Source organism: Pan troglodytes, chromosome 1 (assembly GCF_028858775.2).
Source record: "Pan troglodytes isolate AG18354 chromosome 1, NHGRI_mPanTro3-v2.0_pri, whole genome shotgun sequence".
Classification (NCBI taxonomy): Eukaryota; Metazoa; Chordata; class Mammalia; order Primates; family Hominidae; genus Pan; species Pan troglodytes.
In genome coordinates this window covers 93,764,668-93,780,694 of record NC_072398.2, presented here as the reverse complement: position 1 = coordinate 93,780,694, position 16,027 = coordinate 93,764,668, and the positions used below count along the sequence as shown (strand labels likewise).

Genomic DNA, 16,027 nt, shown 5'->3' with positions numbered 1-16,027 from the left:
GTAGGAGAATGGCGTGAACCCCGGAGGCAGAGTTTGCAGTGAGCCAAGATCGCACCACTGCACTCCAGCCTGGGCGACAGGGCGAGACTCCGTCTCAAAAAAAAAAAAAAACAAAAAAACAAAAGAAAAGCATCATTAGAATCTCAATCTAGAAAGGCAGAGAGAAGATAACGATCAGAAAGACAATTAGTCTCATACAACATAAGACAGTACAGTAGTACAGTGAACACTGATATTTGTGCATATTACTTTTGTACTGATTTCCCCCCACATCAGAAAGGGTAATGTATTAACCTTGACACAAAGTTTGAGGGAGGCGCACCTCATACATGAGCGCAAAAACACAATCATCACGCTTATGAAACACAAAAGAATCTATATTGTTTTTTGATAGTCAAAGTATTTTTCCAAATGTGGAAGAAAAAGGGATGTTAGCTAATAGGTACTACTACTTACTCTGTAGTTTTGTAAACGTCAGAATACAGCCCTGCTTTCTGATACTTCTTCTTTGGGGGACGTGGGGGCTTCTTTTCCCTTGGGATGAGAGAAAGCACAGGCTGCAAGGTACTTTCAGGTTCAGAAGGTTTAGCTGGGGTTTCAGAAGGACTGGGAATCTCAACTGGTGCTTCATTAAAGCTAGAAAGAGAAGTTTAAAGATAATTTTATTGTGAAAAAAAAGTTTTCCTACAAATAATTGTCTACTTAAAAAAAAAACCATAGCAATTAAAAAAAGAGGTATGGGGACTTCCTTATCTGGCCATGTTTAAATAACTGGTACCAGACTTCTCCTGACAAGAAGTAATAGAAATATGGTAGTCTACTAGATACTTAGAGAAAATTTTATTTTATTTTATTTTTTGAGTCGGAATCTTTCTCTGTCACCCAGGCTGGAGTGCAGGGGCACAATCTTGGCTCAAGGCAACCTCCGCTTTCTGGGTTCAAGCAATTCTCCTGCCTCAGCCTCCTGAGTAGCTGATATTACAGGGGCATGCCACCAGTTTTGTATTTTTAGTAGAGACGGGGTTTTGCCATGTTGGCTAGGCTGATCTTCAACTCTTGACCTCAAGTAATCCACCTGCCTCGGCCTCCCAAGTGCTGGGATTATAGGCATGAGCCACCGTGCCCGGCATAAGAAAATTTTAAAAGACAATTATTATCAGATACTGGACAACAGTTAATGCAGCACTGTTATCCCTGAGAAATCTGAAAAAAATGCGGTGAGTCACACAACCACCTTGCCTTTCTTTTATCTTTTTTTGTTTTTTGAGATGGAGTCTCGCTCTGTTGCCCAGGCTGGAGTGCAGTGGCATGATCTCATCTCACTGCAACTTCTGCTTCCTGGGTTCAAGCGATTCTCCTGCCTCAGCCTCCTGAACAGCTGGGATTACAGGCGCCTGTAACCACATCTGGATAATTTTTGTATTTTTAGTAGAGACGGTTTTTAGTTTCACCATGTTGGCCAGGCTGGTCTCAAACTCCTAACATCAGGTAATCCACCCACCCAAAGTGCTGGGATTACAGGCATGAGCCACTGTGCCCAGCCCCACCTTGCCTTGCCTTTCCTTCCTTTCCTTCCTTCCCTCCCACCCACGTTCCCTCCTTCCTTCCTTTTCTTTTCTTTCCTTTTCCTTTCTTTTTTTTTTTTTTCTTTTTTGAGACAGAGTGTTGCTCTGTCTCCCAGGCTGGAGTGCAGTGGTGTGATCTGGGCTCACGGCAACCTCCACCTCCTGGGTTCAAGAGATTCTCCTACCTCAGCCTCCTGAGTAGCTGGGATTCCAGGCATGTGCCACCACACCCAGCTTATTTTTTTTTGTATTTTTAGTACAGACAGGGTTTCACCATGCTGTCCAGGATGGTCTTGAACTCCTGATCTCAGGTGATCTGCCCACCTCAGCTTCCCAAAGTGTTGGGATTACAGGCGTGAGCCATCACGCCCAGCCTCCACCTTGCCTTTCTAAGAATGACTGTGGTGCAGAAGTAGAAACCAAGCAGAGAATGGCCAAACTGATGAGCTGAAAAGGGATATATCAGAGTACAGAGGGACTGAGATAGCTGGAATTTGTGGAAATGAGTATCAGAATGGAAAAAGCTATGGAGAATTATAACTCTAGAAATCTAACTATGGGTGTCTCTTTTAGTATACTGCTAAACACTACGTTGTGCATGTGAAGGGTGAAATTCCATATGGCTGAACAAGGAACTACCAGAAAACTGTAACCTGAGCAATTCACACAACTCACACATGATGGCAGATACTCATTCCATTAGGTAAAGTAGAAAGACATTGTTCAACAATAGGGGACATTAAACAGCAAGCCCAGAGGGTAACGTTATCCACTGTTAGAGGGCTTAATTATCCTGAAAGAAAGGCTAGCCTTCACTGGTGGGGCGCAGTGGCTCACGCCTGTAATCCCAGCACTTTGGGAGGCCGAGACAGGCGGATCACCTGAGGTCGGGAGTTCAAGACCAGCCTGACCAACATGGAGAAACCCCGTCTCTACTAAAAATACAAAATTAGGTGGGTGTGGTGGTGCAAGCCTGTAGTCCCAGCTACTCGGGAGGCTGAGGCAGGGGAATCGCTTGAACCTGGGAGGCGGAGGTTGTGGTGAGCCCAGATAGCGCCATTGCACTCCAGCCTGGGTGACAAGAGCAAAACTCCGTCTCAAAAAAAAAAAAAAGACTAGCCTTAGCTAAGTTTAAAAACAATATGAGAATCCAAACTGATCCATAAGTAACTTAACTGCTTACCAAAATAAAATTGAATATTTGTAAAGGAAACCAACAAAAACCAGACATACAATAATGCGACATCACAATGTCTTGCATCCAATAATAAATTCCTACATATGCCAAAATGCAGGAAAATGTGACCCAGGGGAAAAAATCATTCAGTAGAAACAGCAACAGAAATAGAAATCACAAAGATAGAAAAGAAAATAACTTTAAAATACTACTCTACAAGCATAAATCAGGAATTTAGAAGAAAATACAAAGATAATGAGGAGAGGAAGAGAAGACTTAACAACAACAAAAGGAATATTGAGAATTGATAAATACGAAATCTGAAATGAAAAACTGGAGAGTACTTAACAGCAAATAAGGCACTGGAGATCAGTGAACTTGAAGACAGCAATAGAAACAACACAAACTGATAGAGATTAAAGAAAAGAATAAATTATGTAAAGAATATAATGCTAACAGAATCTTAGAATCCCGGGAAAGGAGAAAACTTACTACTAAAACAACTGGACACTTGTAAAGGAAAACAACAAAAACCAGATATACAATGATGTAACATTCACAAAATAAAAAATTCACAATGAAAAAAATTGAGAATTATGGCTAAAAAGTTTCCCAAAATGATAAAAAGCATAACCTCAGAGTTAGAAGAAAGTAAGCAAACCATAGGCAGGATAAATAAAACAAGGTCTAGTATATCCTAATAAACTTGTTAAAAACTACTGATGAAGAAAACAAAAGAAGCTAAAGAGGCTGGGCGCAGTGGCTCACGCCTGTAATCCCAGCACTTTGGGAGGCCGAGGTGGGTGGATCACGAGGTCAGGAGATTGTGACCATCCTGGCTAACACGGCAAAACCCCGACTCTACTAAAAATAAAAAAGAAATTAGCCAGGCGTGGTGGTGGGTGCCTGTAGTCCCAGCTACTCGGGAGGCTGAGGCAGGAGAATGGTGTGAACCCGAGAGCTTGCAGTGAGCTGAGATCGCACCACTGCACTCCAGCCTGGGAGGGCAAATAAATTAATTAATTAATTAATTAATTAAATAAACAAAAAAGCAGCAGCTAAAGAGAAAACACACGTTATAAAAAGGGGCCGAGCACAGTGGCTCATGCCTATAATCCCAGCATTTTGTGTGGCCGACGCAGGAGGATTGCTTGAGCCCAGGAGTTCAAGACCAGCCTGGGCAACATAGCAAGACCCGTTTCTTAAAAAAAAATAAAAAATAAAAAAGTTTAGATCTCATATCCAAAACAGTGCAAACCAGAAGACAATGTAATGACATCAAACAGTGTTAAAAGGAGAGGCAAAGGGGAAGCTTCTCAAAATAGAAATCAAAATCAAACAAAAACATTAAAAAAAAAAAGATGTGCTTGATTCAGCAGCACATATACTAAAATTGGAACAATACAGAGATGAGCATGGCCCTGGTGCAAGAATGATATGCAAACTTGTGAAGTGTTCCATATTTTTAAACAAAGCATTTTACTTAAAAAATACAGGTGATTCTTGTTCCACACAAAAATCGAACAGATGCATATCTACCTCTCATTTTACTAAGTACAACTAAAAACTCTGGAAATTGTCTATAAAATAAACATAAGCAAATGTACTGGCAATGACCAGGCAGGAAGTTTCCCAGATATTTGATTTGCCTCATATGTACAGGTTAAATTGTATAAAGTTTCCTTATTATTAAGGACAAGGCAAACATATGCTTTCATCATATATGTTCAGTATCATAACAGAGGTCCTAGCCAGTGCAAAAAGGCCAGAAAAAGAAAACAATATTGAAAAGGAAGAATTACAAACTATCTCTACTCACACATTGTGTGATTGTCTATATAAAAACACCCAAAGACTCTACAAAAGAGAAAGTACTACAATTAGTGAAATACACAACAATGTTGCAGAATCCAAGGTCAAATTCAACTGTATTTGTATGTTCTATCAATGAGAAAACTGAAATCAAAATTAAACAATGCTACTTAAACAGTAGAAAAGTAGCCAGGCAGGGTGACTCACTCCTATAATCCCAACACTGTGGGAGGATGAGGCAGGCGGATCACCTAAGGTCAGGAGTTTGAGACCAGCCTGGTGAACATGGTGAAACCCCGTCTCTACTTAAAATACAAAATACAAAAATTAGCTGGGTGTGGTAGCACACACCTGTAGTCCCAGCTTCTCAGGAAGCTGAGGCAGGAGAATCGCTTGAACCCAGGAGGTGGAGGTTGAATTGAGCCAAGATGGTTCCATCTTGGCTGGGCAACAGAATGAGACTCCATCTCAAAAAAAAAAAAACTCCAGCCTGGGCAACAGAATGAGACTCCATCTCAAAAAAAAAACAAAAAAACAAAAAAACAAGAAAAGCATTAAATGCTTAGATATAAAGCAAAATAATACAGAAATATAATTTCTTTATAAATGTATAAATAAAGTACAAATTTAAAAGAAAACCAAAATATAAATCTAACCAAATACATGCAGTACATAAGAGTATAAACAAAACAATGAATTTTTTTAAAAAAAGGCCAGGTGTGGTGGCTCATGCCTGTAATCCCAGCACTTTGGGAGGCCGAAGTAGGTGGATCACTTGAGGTCAGGAGTTTGAGACCAGCCTGGCCAACATGGTGAATCTCCATCTCTACTAAAATATAAAAATTAGCCAGGTATGGTGCCAGGCACCTGTAACCTCAGCTACTCGGGAGGCTGAGGCAGGAGAATCACTTGAGCCCGGGAGGTGGATGATGCAGTGAGCCAAGATCGCACTACTGCACTTTAGCCTAGGTGACAGAGCAAGGCTCCATTAAAAAAAAACAAAAAACAAAAAAACAAAGATAACCTAAAATAAATGCAGTGACATACCATGTCCATGGGTGTCCATGGAATTAAACACTGAATGTCATTAAGATGGCAATTTCTGTCCAGGCTTGGCAGCTTTCACCTGTAATCCCAGCACTTTGGGAGGCTGAGGCAGGAGGATCACTTGAGCCCAGAGGTTAGAGACCAACCGAGGCAACATAGTCAGACCCCATCTTTGCAAAAAATTTTAAAAAACTAGCCAGGTGTGATGGCTTACACTTGTAGTCCCAGCTACTGAAGAGGCTAAAGTGGGAAGACTGCTTAAATAAACCTAGGAGGTCAAGGCTGACAGTAAGCCATTGCACTCCAGCCTGGGCAACAGAGGAAGATTCTGTGTCTTAAAAAAAAAAAAAAAAAAAAGTTGGTGATTGCAACTTTCCCCCAAACTGATCTATAGATCTAACACAATCTCAAGTACCAACAGAGTTTTTTTTTTTTTCTTTTTTTTGAGAAAATGCCAAGATAATTCACAAATTGCTATGGAAAGACAAAACCTAAGGCCAGGCATGGTGGCTCACGCCTGTAATCCCAGCACTTTGGGAGGCCGAGGCAGGTGGATCACGAGATCAGAAGATTGAGACCATCCTGGCTAACACGGTGAAACCCCGTCTCTTCTAAAAATAGAAAAAATAGCCGGGCATGGTGGTGGGTGCCTGTAGTCCCAGCTACTCGGGAGGCTGAGGCAGGAGAATGGCATGAACCCGGGAGGCAGAGGTTGCAGTGAGCCGAGATCACGCCACTGCAGTCCATCTTGGGCGACACACCAAGACTCCGTCTCAAAAAAAAAAAACTAAAAAAAAATTGGAGGATTTATCTAATTTCAAGACTTACTGTAAATGTAATCAGGACAATGTGATACTAGCTACACAAAATAAATGTAGAACAACGTAATAGAGTGTAGAAATAGATACACATATGACTAATTTTTTTTTTGAAAAATTGTGGTAAAATGCATATACCATAATATTTACCTTTTAAACCATTTTAAGTGGTCTGGACAGTTCAGTGACATCAAAGTACATTCACATTGTTGTACAATCATCACCAGTATCCATCCATCTCCACATCTTTTCATCCTTCCAGACAGAATAACTGATCCTATTAAAGAAAAACTCTATTCCATCCTCCCTCCAACCCCTAATAACCAATATTCTACTTTCTGCCTGTATGAATTTGTCTATTCCAGGTTCCTCATACTAGTGGAATCATAAAATATATGTCCATTTGTGTCTGGCTTACTTCACTTTTATTCTTTCTTTTTTGAGTCAGAGTCTCATTCCGTCAACCAGGCTGGAGTGCAGTGGCACGATCTCGGCTCGCTGCAACCCTACCTCCTGGGTTCAAGCGATTCTCCTGCCTCAGCCTCCCGAGTAGCTGGGATTACAGGGTCACACCACCACGACCAGCTAATTTTTTTTTTTTTTTTTTTGAGATGGCATCTTGCTCTTGTAGCCCAGGCTGGAGTGCAATGGCATGATCTCGCCTCACTGCAACCTCCGGGCCACCAGGGTCTGCTAATTTTTGTATTTTTAGTAGAGGCGGGGTTTCACCATGTTTGCCAGGCTGCTCTTGAACTCCTGACCTCAGATGATTTACATGCCTCTGCCTCCCAAAGTGGGAGGCATGCCTGGGATTACAGGCATGAGCCACTGCGTCCGGCTGCTAATGATTTTCTTAATAGCATCTGGGAACTTGTCTACTGCCTCTTGGTTGGCAGAAGCTTCTCCTTTTACCTTGATTTTTTCTTTTTCTTTCTGTTTTTTTTTTTTTGAGACTGAGTTTCACTCTGCCGCTGAGGCTGGAGTGCAGTGGCGTGATCTCGGCTCACTGCAGCCTCCACCTCCTGGGTTCAAGCGATTTCTCCTGCCTTAGCTTCCTGAAGAGCTGAGACTACAGGCACCCGCTACCACGCCTGGCTATTTTTTTGTATTTTTAATAGAGACAGGTTTCACCATGTTGACCAGGCTGGTCTTGAACTACTGACTTCAGGTGATCGCCTGCCTCGGCCTCCCAAAGTGCTGGGATTACAGGCGTGAGCCATTGAGCCGGCCTTTCTTTTTTTTTTTTTTCAGACGGAGTCTCTCTTTGTTGCCCAGACTGGAGTGCAGTGGTGCGATCTCGGCTCACTGTAAGCTCTGCCTCCCAGGCTCAAGCAACTCTCCCTGCCTTAGCCTTCCGAGTAGCTGGGATTACAGGTACCTACCACCATGCCCAGCTAATTTTTGCATTTTTAGTAGAGACAGTGTTTCGTCATGCTGGCCAGGCTGGTCACAATCTCCTGACCTCAGGTGATCTACCCACCTCGGCCTCCCAAAGTGTTGGGATTACAGGCGTGAGCCACCACGCCTGGACATGTATGCTTTTTTAAGGCAATCCTGCATCCACATAAAAACTGCATTTTCGGCCAGGCATGGTGGCTCACACCTGTAATCCCAGCACGTTGGGAGGCCAAGGCAGGCAGATCACGAGTTCAGGAGATTGTGACCATCCTGGCCAACATGGTGAAACCCCGTCTCTACTAAAATGCAAAAAATTAGCCGGGTGCGGTGGTAGTCCCAGCTACTCGGGAGGCTGACGTCGGGGAATTGCTTAAACCCGGGAGGCAGAGGTTGCAGTGAGCCAAGATCGTGCCACCGCACTCCAGCCTGGCGACAGAGCAAGACTCTGTCTCAAAAACAAAACAAAACAAAAACAAAAAAACCCCTGCATTTTCAATATGAGATAAAAAGATACCTTGGAAAAAGTACTAAGTTTTCACACTTGCTGGCACAGCTACGGTGATGGCTTTGCAAAATTCCTTTTCTTTTTTCAAGTCCTTATGCTAGATTCATTTATCTTTCTTCTTTTGAGACGGAGTCTCAGTCTCTCGCTCAGGCTGCAATGCAATGGCGTGATTCGGCTCACTGCAACCTCCACCTCCCAGGTTCAAGCAATTATCCTGCCTCAGCCTCCGGAGTAGCTAGGATTACAGGCGCCCGCCACCGCTCCTAATTTTTTGTATTTTTAGTAGAGACAGGGTTTCACCATGTCGGCCAGGCTGGTCTCGAACTCCTGACCCCATGATCCGCCTGCCTCGGCCTCCCAAAGTGCTGGGATTATAGGTGCGAGCCACCGTGCCTGGCCCATTTATCTTGAAAGGGTGGGCAACCACAGCTGCAGACCCCAATCTATGGTACATATCAAGCAGTTCAACTTTTTGTTTTCTTGTAATGCCATGACTTTTCTCTTGTTCTTGGAAGCCCTTCTAACATCACTAATGGCACTTCATATAGGTCTCATAGGGTCATTCAAGGTTTATGGAATCGTAGTAAAAACGATGAGAAATAACGCAAGAACTTCAAGAGATCACTTTGTACTGTGATACGTAATTTACTGGAGAGATTCCAGTAAACTGCTCACTTGGAGATGATTAGTGTCATATGGCTTTGAAGTGGATTCTGGCAACACTTTCTTCATTGCAATAACAACAAGAGGTGGCTATGAAATTATTACAGTAGTACAGTATGTATTACAGTTTTTTTTTTTTTTTTGAGACAGAGTTTCGCTCTTGTTGTCCACGCTGGAGTGAGATGGTGCGATCTCGGCTCACTGCAACCTCCGCCTCCTGGATTCAAGTGATTCTCCTGCCTCAGCCTCCCGAGTACCTGGGATTACGGGCATGCGCCACTACGCCGGGCTAATTTTGTATTTTTAGTAGAGAAGGGGTTTCTCCATGTTGGTCAGGTTGGTCTCCAACTCCCAACCTCAGGTGATCCGCCTGCCTTGGCCTCACAAAGTCCTGGAATTACAGGCATAAACTACCATGCCCGGCCTATTACAGTTAATTTTATGATTAATGCTGTATGTCTTTGTTTACATTTCTCATAACTGAGAATGGTGTCATGTATAGTTTGTGTTTGTAAATTTTGATAAATTTTAACTTTTTATTTGAGACAGAGTCTTGCTTTTTTGCCCAGGCTGGAGTGCAATGGCATGATGTTGGCTCACTGCAACCTTCGCTACCCGGGGTTCAAATGATTCTGCCTCAGCCTCACAAGTAGCTGGGAGTATAGACACCCACCACCTCACCTGGCTAGTTTTTGTGGTTTTTTTTTGAGACAGAGCCTTACTCTGTGGCCAGGCTGGAGTGCAGTGGAGCAACATCAGCTCACTGCAATCTCCGCCTCCCAGGTTCAAGTTATTCTCCTGCCTCAGCCTCCTGAGTAGCTGTGATTAAAGGCATGCACCACCATGCCCGGCTAATTTTTGTATTTTTAGTAGAGACAGGGTCACCATGTTGGTCAGGCTGGTCTCGAACTCGAACTCCTGACCTCAAGTGATCCACCCACCTTGGCCTCCCAAAAGTGCTGGGATTACAGGCATGGGCCACCACGCCTGGCCTAGTTTTTTTTTTGTTTTGTTTTGTTTTTTTTGAGACAGAGTCTTCCTCTGTCGCCCAGGCTGGAGTGCAGTGGCGTGATCTCGGATCACTGCAGCTTCTGCCTCCAGGGTTCAAGTGATTTTCCTGCCTCATCCTCCAGGTAGCTGGGATTACAGGCACTCACCATCATGCAGGGCTATTTTTTTTTTTGAGGTGGAGTCTCGCTCTGTTGCCCAGGCTGGAGTGCAATGGTGCAATCTTGGCTCACTGCAACCTCTGCCTCCTGGGTTCAAGCGATTCTCCTGCCTCAGACTCCCGAGTAGCTGGGATTACAGGCATGTGCCACCATGCTTAATTTTTTGTATTTTTAGTAGAGACCAGGTTTCACCATGTTGGTCAGGCTGGTCTTGAACTCCTGACCTCATGATCTGCCTGCCTTGGCCTCCCAAAGTGCTGGGATTACAGGCGTGAGCCACCACACCCGGCCAAGCAGGGCTAATTTTTTTATTTTTAGTAGAGAAGAGGTTTCACCACGTTGGCCAGGCTGGCTCGAACTCCTGACCTCAGGTGATCCACCCACCTCAGCCTCCCAAAGTACCAGGATTACAGGTGGGAGCCCCCGTGCCTGGCCTAATTTTTTTTGTGGTGTTTTTTATTTTTTTGAGACGGAGTCTCGCTCTGTCACCCAGGCTGCAGTGCAGTGGCGCGATCTCGGCTCACTGCAAGCTCTGCCTCCTGGGTTCACGCCATTCTCCTGCCTCAGCCTCCCGAGTAGCTGGGACTACAGGCGCCTGCCACCATGCCCAGCTAATTTTATTTATTTATTTATTTATTTATTTACTTATTTATTTTTTAAGACGGGGTCTCGCTCTGTCACCCAGGCTGGAGTGCAATGGCACGATCTTGGCTCACTGCAACCTCTGCCTCCCAGGTTCAAGTGATTCTCCTGCCTCAGCCTCCCTAGTAGCTGGGATTACAGGAGTGTGCCATCATGCCCGGCTAATTTTTTTTTTTGTATTTTAGTAGAGACGGGGTTTCACCATGTTGCCCAGGCTGGTCTCGAACTCCTGAGCTCAAGCAATCCACCTGCCTTGGCCTCCCAAAGTGCTAGGATTACAGGCATGAGCCACCGCACCCAGCTTTTTGTATTTTTTAGTAGAGACGGGGTTTCACCGTGTTAGCCAGGATGGTCTCGATCTCCTGACCTCGTGATCCGACCGCCTCGGCCTCCCAAAGTGCTGGGATTACAGGCGTGAGACACCGCGCCCGGCCCATTAATTTTTATATTTTTAATAGAAATAGGGTTTGACCATGTTGGCCAGGATAGTCTCGAACTTCTGACCTCAGGTGATCTGCCCACATCGGACTCCCAGTGAAATTTTAACTTTTTATAATAGATTTGTGTATATCTTATGTCTTTCTGCAAACGATAAAATGGATTAACATCTACATATATTTTATCCATTCATGACATACTTTTTAATTTTTTTGAATATTTCTAGGCTACACCTACTATGTATCCACAAAAAATAAAAATTAAAAACTAAAAAATTTTTTTCTAGGCTACACAGTTCATCTGTGAGTTTAAGTATCGCAAATCTCAAATCTGTGTTGTTCAAGGGTCAACTGTATTTAATCAACTGGGAGTTGATTTTTTGTATAGAGGGTAAGACAGAATCCAATTTCCTTCTGATCCCCAGGGAATTTCAACTTACTGGGTACAGTTTGTTGAACAGTTCTTTATTGATATGCCTCTGTTACCCAGCAAGCTTCCATATATGTGTAGGTCTGTTTCTTTTATCTATTCAATTCCACGCCACCTTAATACTCCATAGCTTGAAATTAAGTCTTGGGACAAATCCTTTATTTTATTCAGTAATTACCTTTCCAGGTATATACTCTGATATAATTTTTTTTTTTTTTTTTTGAGACAGAGTCTCGCTCTGTCACCCAGGCTGGAGTGAAGTGGTCTGATCTCAGCTCACTGCAACCTTCACCTCCACGGTTCAAGCAATTCTGCTGCCTCAGCCTCATGAGTAGCTGGGATTACAGGCATGCAGCACCACACCTGGCTAATTTTAATTTTTCTTTTTTTCTTTTTTTTTTTTTTTTTTTTGAGATGGAGTCCTGCTCTTGTTGCCCAGGCTGGAGTGCAGTGGCCAGATCCCGGCTCACTGCAACCTCCGCCTCCCGGGTCCAAGCGATTGTCCTGCCTCAGGCTCCTGAGTAGCTGGGACTATAGGCACCCACCACCTGGCTAATTTTTGTACTTTTTAGTAGAGACAGGGTTTCGCCATGTTGGCCAGGCTGGTCTCAAATTCCTGACCTCAGGTGATCCGCCCACCTCGGCCTCCCAAAATGCTGGGATTACAGGCAAGAGCGACTGCGCCCGGCTAATTTTTCTATTTTTAGTAGAGATGGGTTTTCACTATGTTGGCCAGGCTGGTCTTAAACTCCTGACCTCAGGTGATCCACGCACCTCAGCCTCCCAAATTGCTGGGATTACAGGCACAAGCCACTGCACCCGGCCCCTGATACAGTTTGGATGTGCGTCCTGCCCACATCTCACGCTGGAATGTAATCACCAATATTGGTGGTGAGACCTGGTGGGAGGTGACTGGACCATGGGGGTGGTTTTCTCTTAAGCAGTTTAGCACCATCCCCCGATGCTGTCGTTGCCATAGTGAGTGAGTTCTGTCGAGATCTGGTGCTTTAAAAAGTGTATGGCACGTCGTCCTTCTCCTTCTTGCTCCTGCTCTGGCCCTGTAACCAGTATACTCCCCATGACTGTAAGTTTCCTGAAGCCTCCCCAGAAGCCTAGGAGATGCCAGCATCATGCTTACTATACAGCCTGCAGGACCATGAACGAATTAAACCTCTTTTCTTTATAAATTACCCAGTCTCAGGTATTTATAGCAATGTGAGAACAAATTAGTATAATGCCTTAAGTCTGGGCGCAGTGGCTCACGCCTGTAATCCCAGCACTTTGGGAGGCCAAGGCAGGTGGATCACCTGAGGTCAGGAGTTCAAGACCAGCCTGACCAACACGGTGAAACCCCGTCTCTACTAAAAGTACAAAAAAATTAGCCGGGCGTGGTGGTGGGCGCCTCTAATCCCAGCTACTCGGGAGACTGAGGCAGGATAATTGCTTGAACCCAGGAGGTGGAGGTTGCAGTAAGCCGAGATCGTGCCACTGCACTCTAGCTTGGGCGACAAGAATGAAATTCCGTCTCAAAAAAATATATATATATATGTTGGGAACAGGCCCCCCAAAATCTGGCCATAAACTGGCCCCAAAACTGGCCATAAACAAAATCTCTTCAGCACTGTGACATGTTCATGATGGCCATGACACCCACACTGGAAGGCTGTGGGTTTACTGGAATGAGGGCAAGAAACACCTGGCCCACCCAGGCTGGAAAGAACGCTTAAAGGCGTTCTTAAACCACAAACAATAGCATGAGCGATCTGTGCCTTAAGGACATGCTCCTGCAGCAGGTAACTAGCCAAACCCATCCCTTTATTTCGGCCCATCCCTTTGTTTCCCATAAGAGATACTTTTAGTTAATCCCGTTTCCCATAAGGGATACTTTTAGTTAATCTAATATCTATAGAAACAATGCTAATGACTGGCTTGCTGTTAATAAATACGCGGGTAAATCTCTGTTCGGGGCTCTCAGCTCTGAAGGCTGTGAGACCCGATTTCCCACTTCACACCTCTATATTTCTGTGTGTGTGTCTTTAATTCCTCTAGCGCCACTGGGTTAGGGTCTGCCCGACCAAGCTGGTCTCGGCATATATATATATACAATGCTTTAGAGAAATTAGTGTCCATATCCACCAGTGGACATTAGAGGAATATTAAAAGCAGTTTTTTTGGGCAATAACCTCAAGTTGAAAATAATCCAAGAGTAAAATCGAAGAACTGTATTACACACAAACAATGAAACAACACATTAAAACTACAGCAACATGCATTAACATACATAATTTAACATGACTATGTTGAGCAAAAAAAGGTGAGACACAATAGCATATGTCCTCTGTAATTAATTTTGTTTGTTTGTTTTTGCTTTTTTGAGACAGGGTCTCACTCTGTCACCCTGGGTGGAGTGCAGTGATGTGATCTTGGCTCACTGCAATCTCTACCTCCTGGGCTCAAGTGATTCTCCCACTTGGCTTCCTGAGTAGCTAGGACTACAGGCGTGTGCTACCACAACTGGCTAACTTTTTGTATTCTTAGTAGAGACGATGTTGCCTAGGCTACTCTCAAACTCCTGGGTTCAAGCGATCCACACGCCTCAGCTTCCAAAATTGCTGAAATTACAGGCATGATATGGCACCCAACCTGTATAATTAGATTTCCATGAAATTCAGGAAGAATAAGCTGTATTGTTTAGAGCTGCACACATAAATAGTATTTTAAAAGGTAAATATGTGGTTACCTTAAAAGTCAGAAGATTGGTTATAGCTTCTGGCAAGAAAAGGGGTTTACAAACAGGGAAAGTATGGTCACCTCCTGAATATTTATATGGGTACGACCTCTACAGAAAATTTACTTAGCTTATGTTATGTATTCTCTTGTTTGTCTCTTATTTGTTTTTTGAGACAGGTTCTCACTTTGTCACCCAGGATGGAATGTGGTGGCACGATTATGGCTCACTGTAGCCTCGACCTCCTGGACAAGCTCAAGCAATCCCTTAACACCTCAGCCTCCCTAGTAGCTGGGACTACAGGCACACATCAGCACGTCCAGCTGATTTTTAAGTTTTTTTTTTTTTTTGAGACAGAGTCTCACTCTGTTGCCCAGGCTGGAGCGCACTGATGCGATCTCAGCTCACTGCAACCTCCGCCTGCCAGGTTCAAGCAATTCTCCTGCCTCAGCCTCCCGAGTAGCTGGGATTACAGGCATGCGCCACCACACTTGGCTGATTTTTAAGTTTTTTGTAGAGATGGAGTTTCCCTATGTTGCCCAGGGTGGTCTTCAACCCCTGGGCTCCAGCAATACTCCTGCCTCTGCCTCCCAAAGTGCTGGGACTACAGGTGTGAGCCACCTCATCTGGCCTGTTTATGTATTCTCTTTAGGTGTATCCTCTTCTGTTTGCAGCCCATATTCTCTTTAATGAGATGGGAATAATATTTTTCTTGAAAGTGTGGTAGAAGTTAAAATTGGGTCTGATGCTGTTCTTGGGGAAAGACTTTAAATAATAGATTCAATTTAGGCAATAGGAGTGCTCAGGTAATTTCTTTTGAGTATGTTTTGTTAAAATTGTATTTTTCTAGGAACATGTCCATTTCAACAGTTTTCCCATTTGATGGGCTTAAAGTTCTCACAGTAGTAAATTTTTAATCTCTTATATACACTTTATTTCCTTTTAAATCCCTATTTATTCCCTTTCTCATTCCTATTGATCGGCTTTACCAGAAGTTTGTCTATTTTATTAGTTTTCAAAGAACTTTGGTCTTAAAAGTGACTCTTACTGTTACACATTTGCCTTATTTTATTAATTTAAGGTGTAAGTTTTACATTTTTCCAATATCATTTTCAGGCTCATTCACTTGTTCTTTTAATTTCTTATTTTCATAAAATTGTTTTTAGAAATAGGGTTTTGCCATTGCCCAAGCTGGTCTCAAACTCCTGGGTTCAACCAATCCTCCAGCCTCAGCCTCCAGAGTAGCTGAGACTATTGGTGTGGCCAGCAAGCTCTTAACAATTTTTTTCGGTCAGGTGTGGTAGCTCACGCCTGTAATCCCAGCACTTTGGGAGGCCAAGGTGGGCGGACTTGAGGTCAGGAGTTCGAGACTACCCTGGCCTATATGGTGAAACCCTGTCTCTACTAAAAATGCAAAAATTAGCCGGGCATGGTGGCAGGCACCTGTAATCCCAGCTACTCCAGAGGCTGAGGCAGGAAAATCACTTGAACCCAAGAGGTGGAGGTTGCAGTGAGCCAAGCCATTGTACTCCAGCCTGGGCAACAGAGCAAGATGCCGTCTCAACAACAACAACAAAATATATATATATATATAATATTTATATATAATATACATTATAAGATACATATTTTTAGA

At 43.6% G+C, this 16,027-nt stretch overlaps 1 protein-coding gene and 2 non-coding genes across 17 annotated transcripts in view; 1 reads left to right on the top strand and 2 right to left on the bottom strand.

Moving 5' to 3' along the window:
- The window catches only part of ASH1L (ASH1 like histone lysine methyltransferase), a 228,048-nt gene that overhangs the window by 80,071 nt on the left and 131,950 nt on the right, over positions 1–16,027 (bottom strand). For 11 of the 15 annotated variants that reach the window (XR_010157608.1, XR_010157610.1, XR_010157609.1 and 8 more), the window contains one exon: positions 457–636. The exons of the other annotated variants lie outside the window; for them this stretch is intronic. Coding sequence is in view for 8 of the 11 variants with exons in the window: in XM_054672121.2 (XP_054528096.1) it covers positions 457–636 (180 nt within the window). In the remaining 3 variants the exon portion in view is untranslated. The remainder of the gene's footprint in view (positions 1–456; positions 637–16,027) is intronic. 15 annotated transcript variants of the gene reach the window in all.
- LOC112207543 (small nucleolar RNA U13) lies at positions 271–375 on the bottom strand. The gene has a single exon (XR_002941983.1). It is a non-coding gene; the product is annotated as a small nucleolar RNA U13 (small nucleolar RNA).
- Positions 4,106–4,209, top strand: LOC112207009 (U6 spliceosomal RNA). Its single transcript, XR_002941492.1, has one exon. It is a non-coding gene; the product is annotated as a U6 spliceosomal RNA (small nuclear RNA).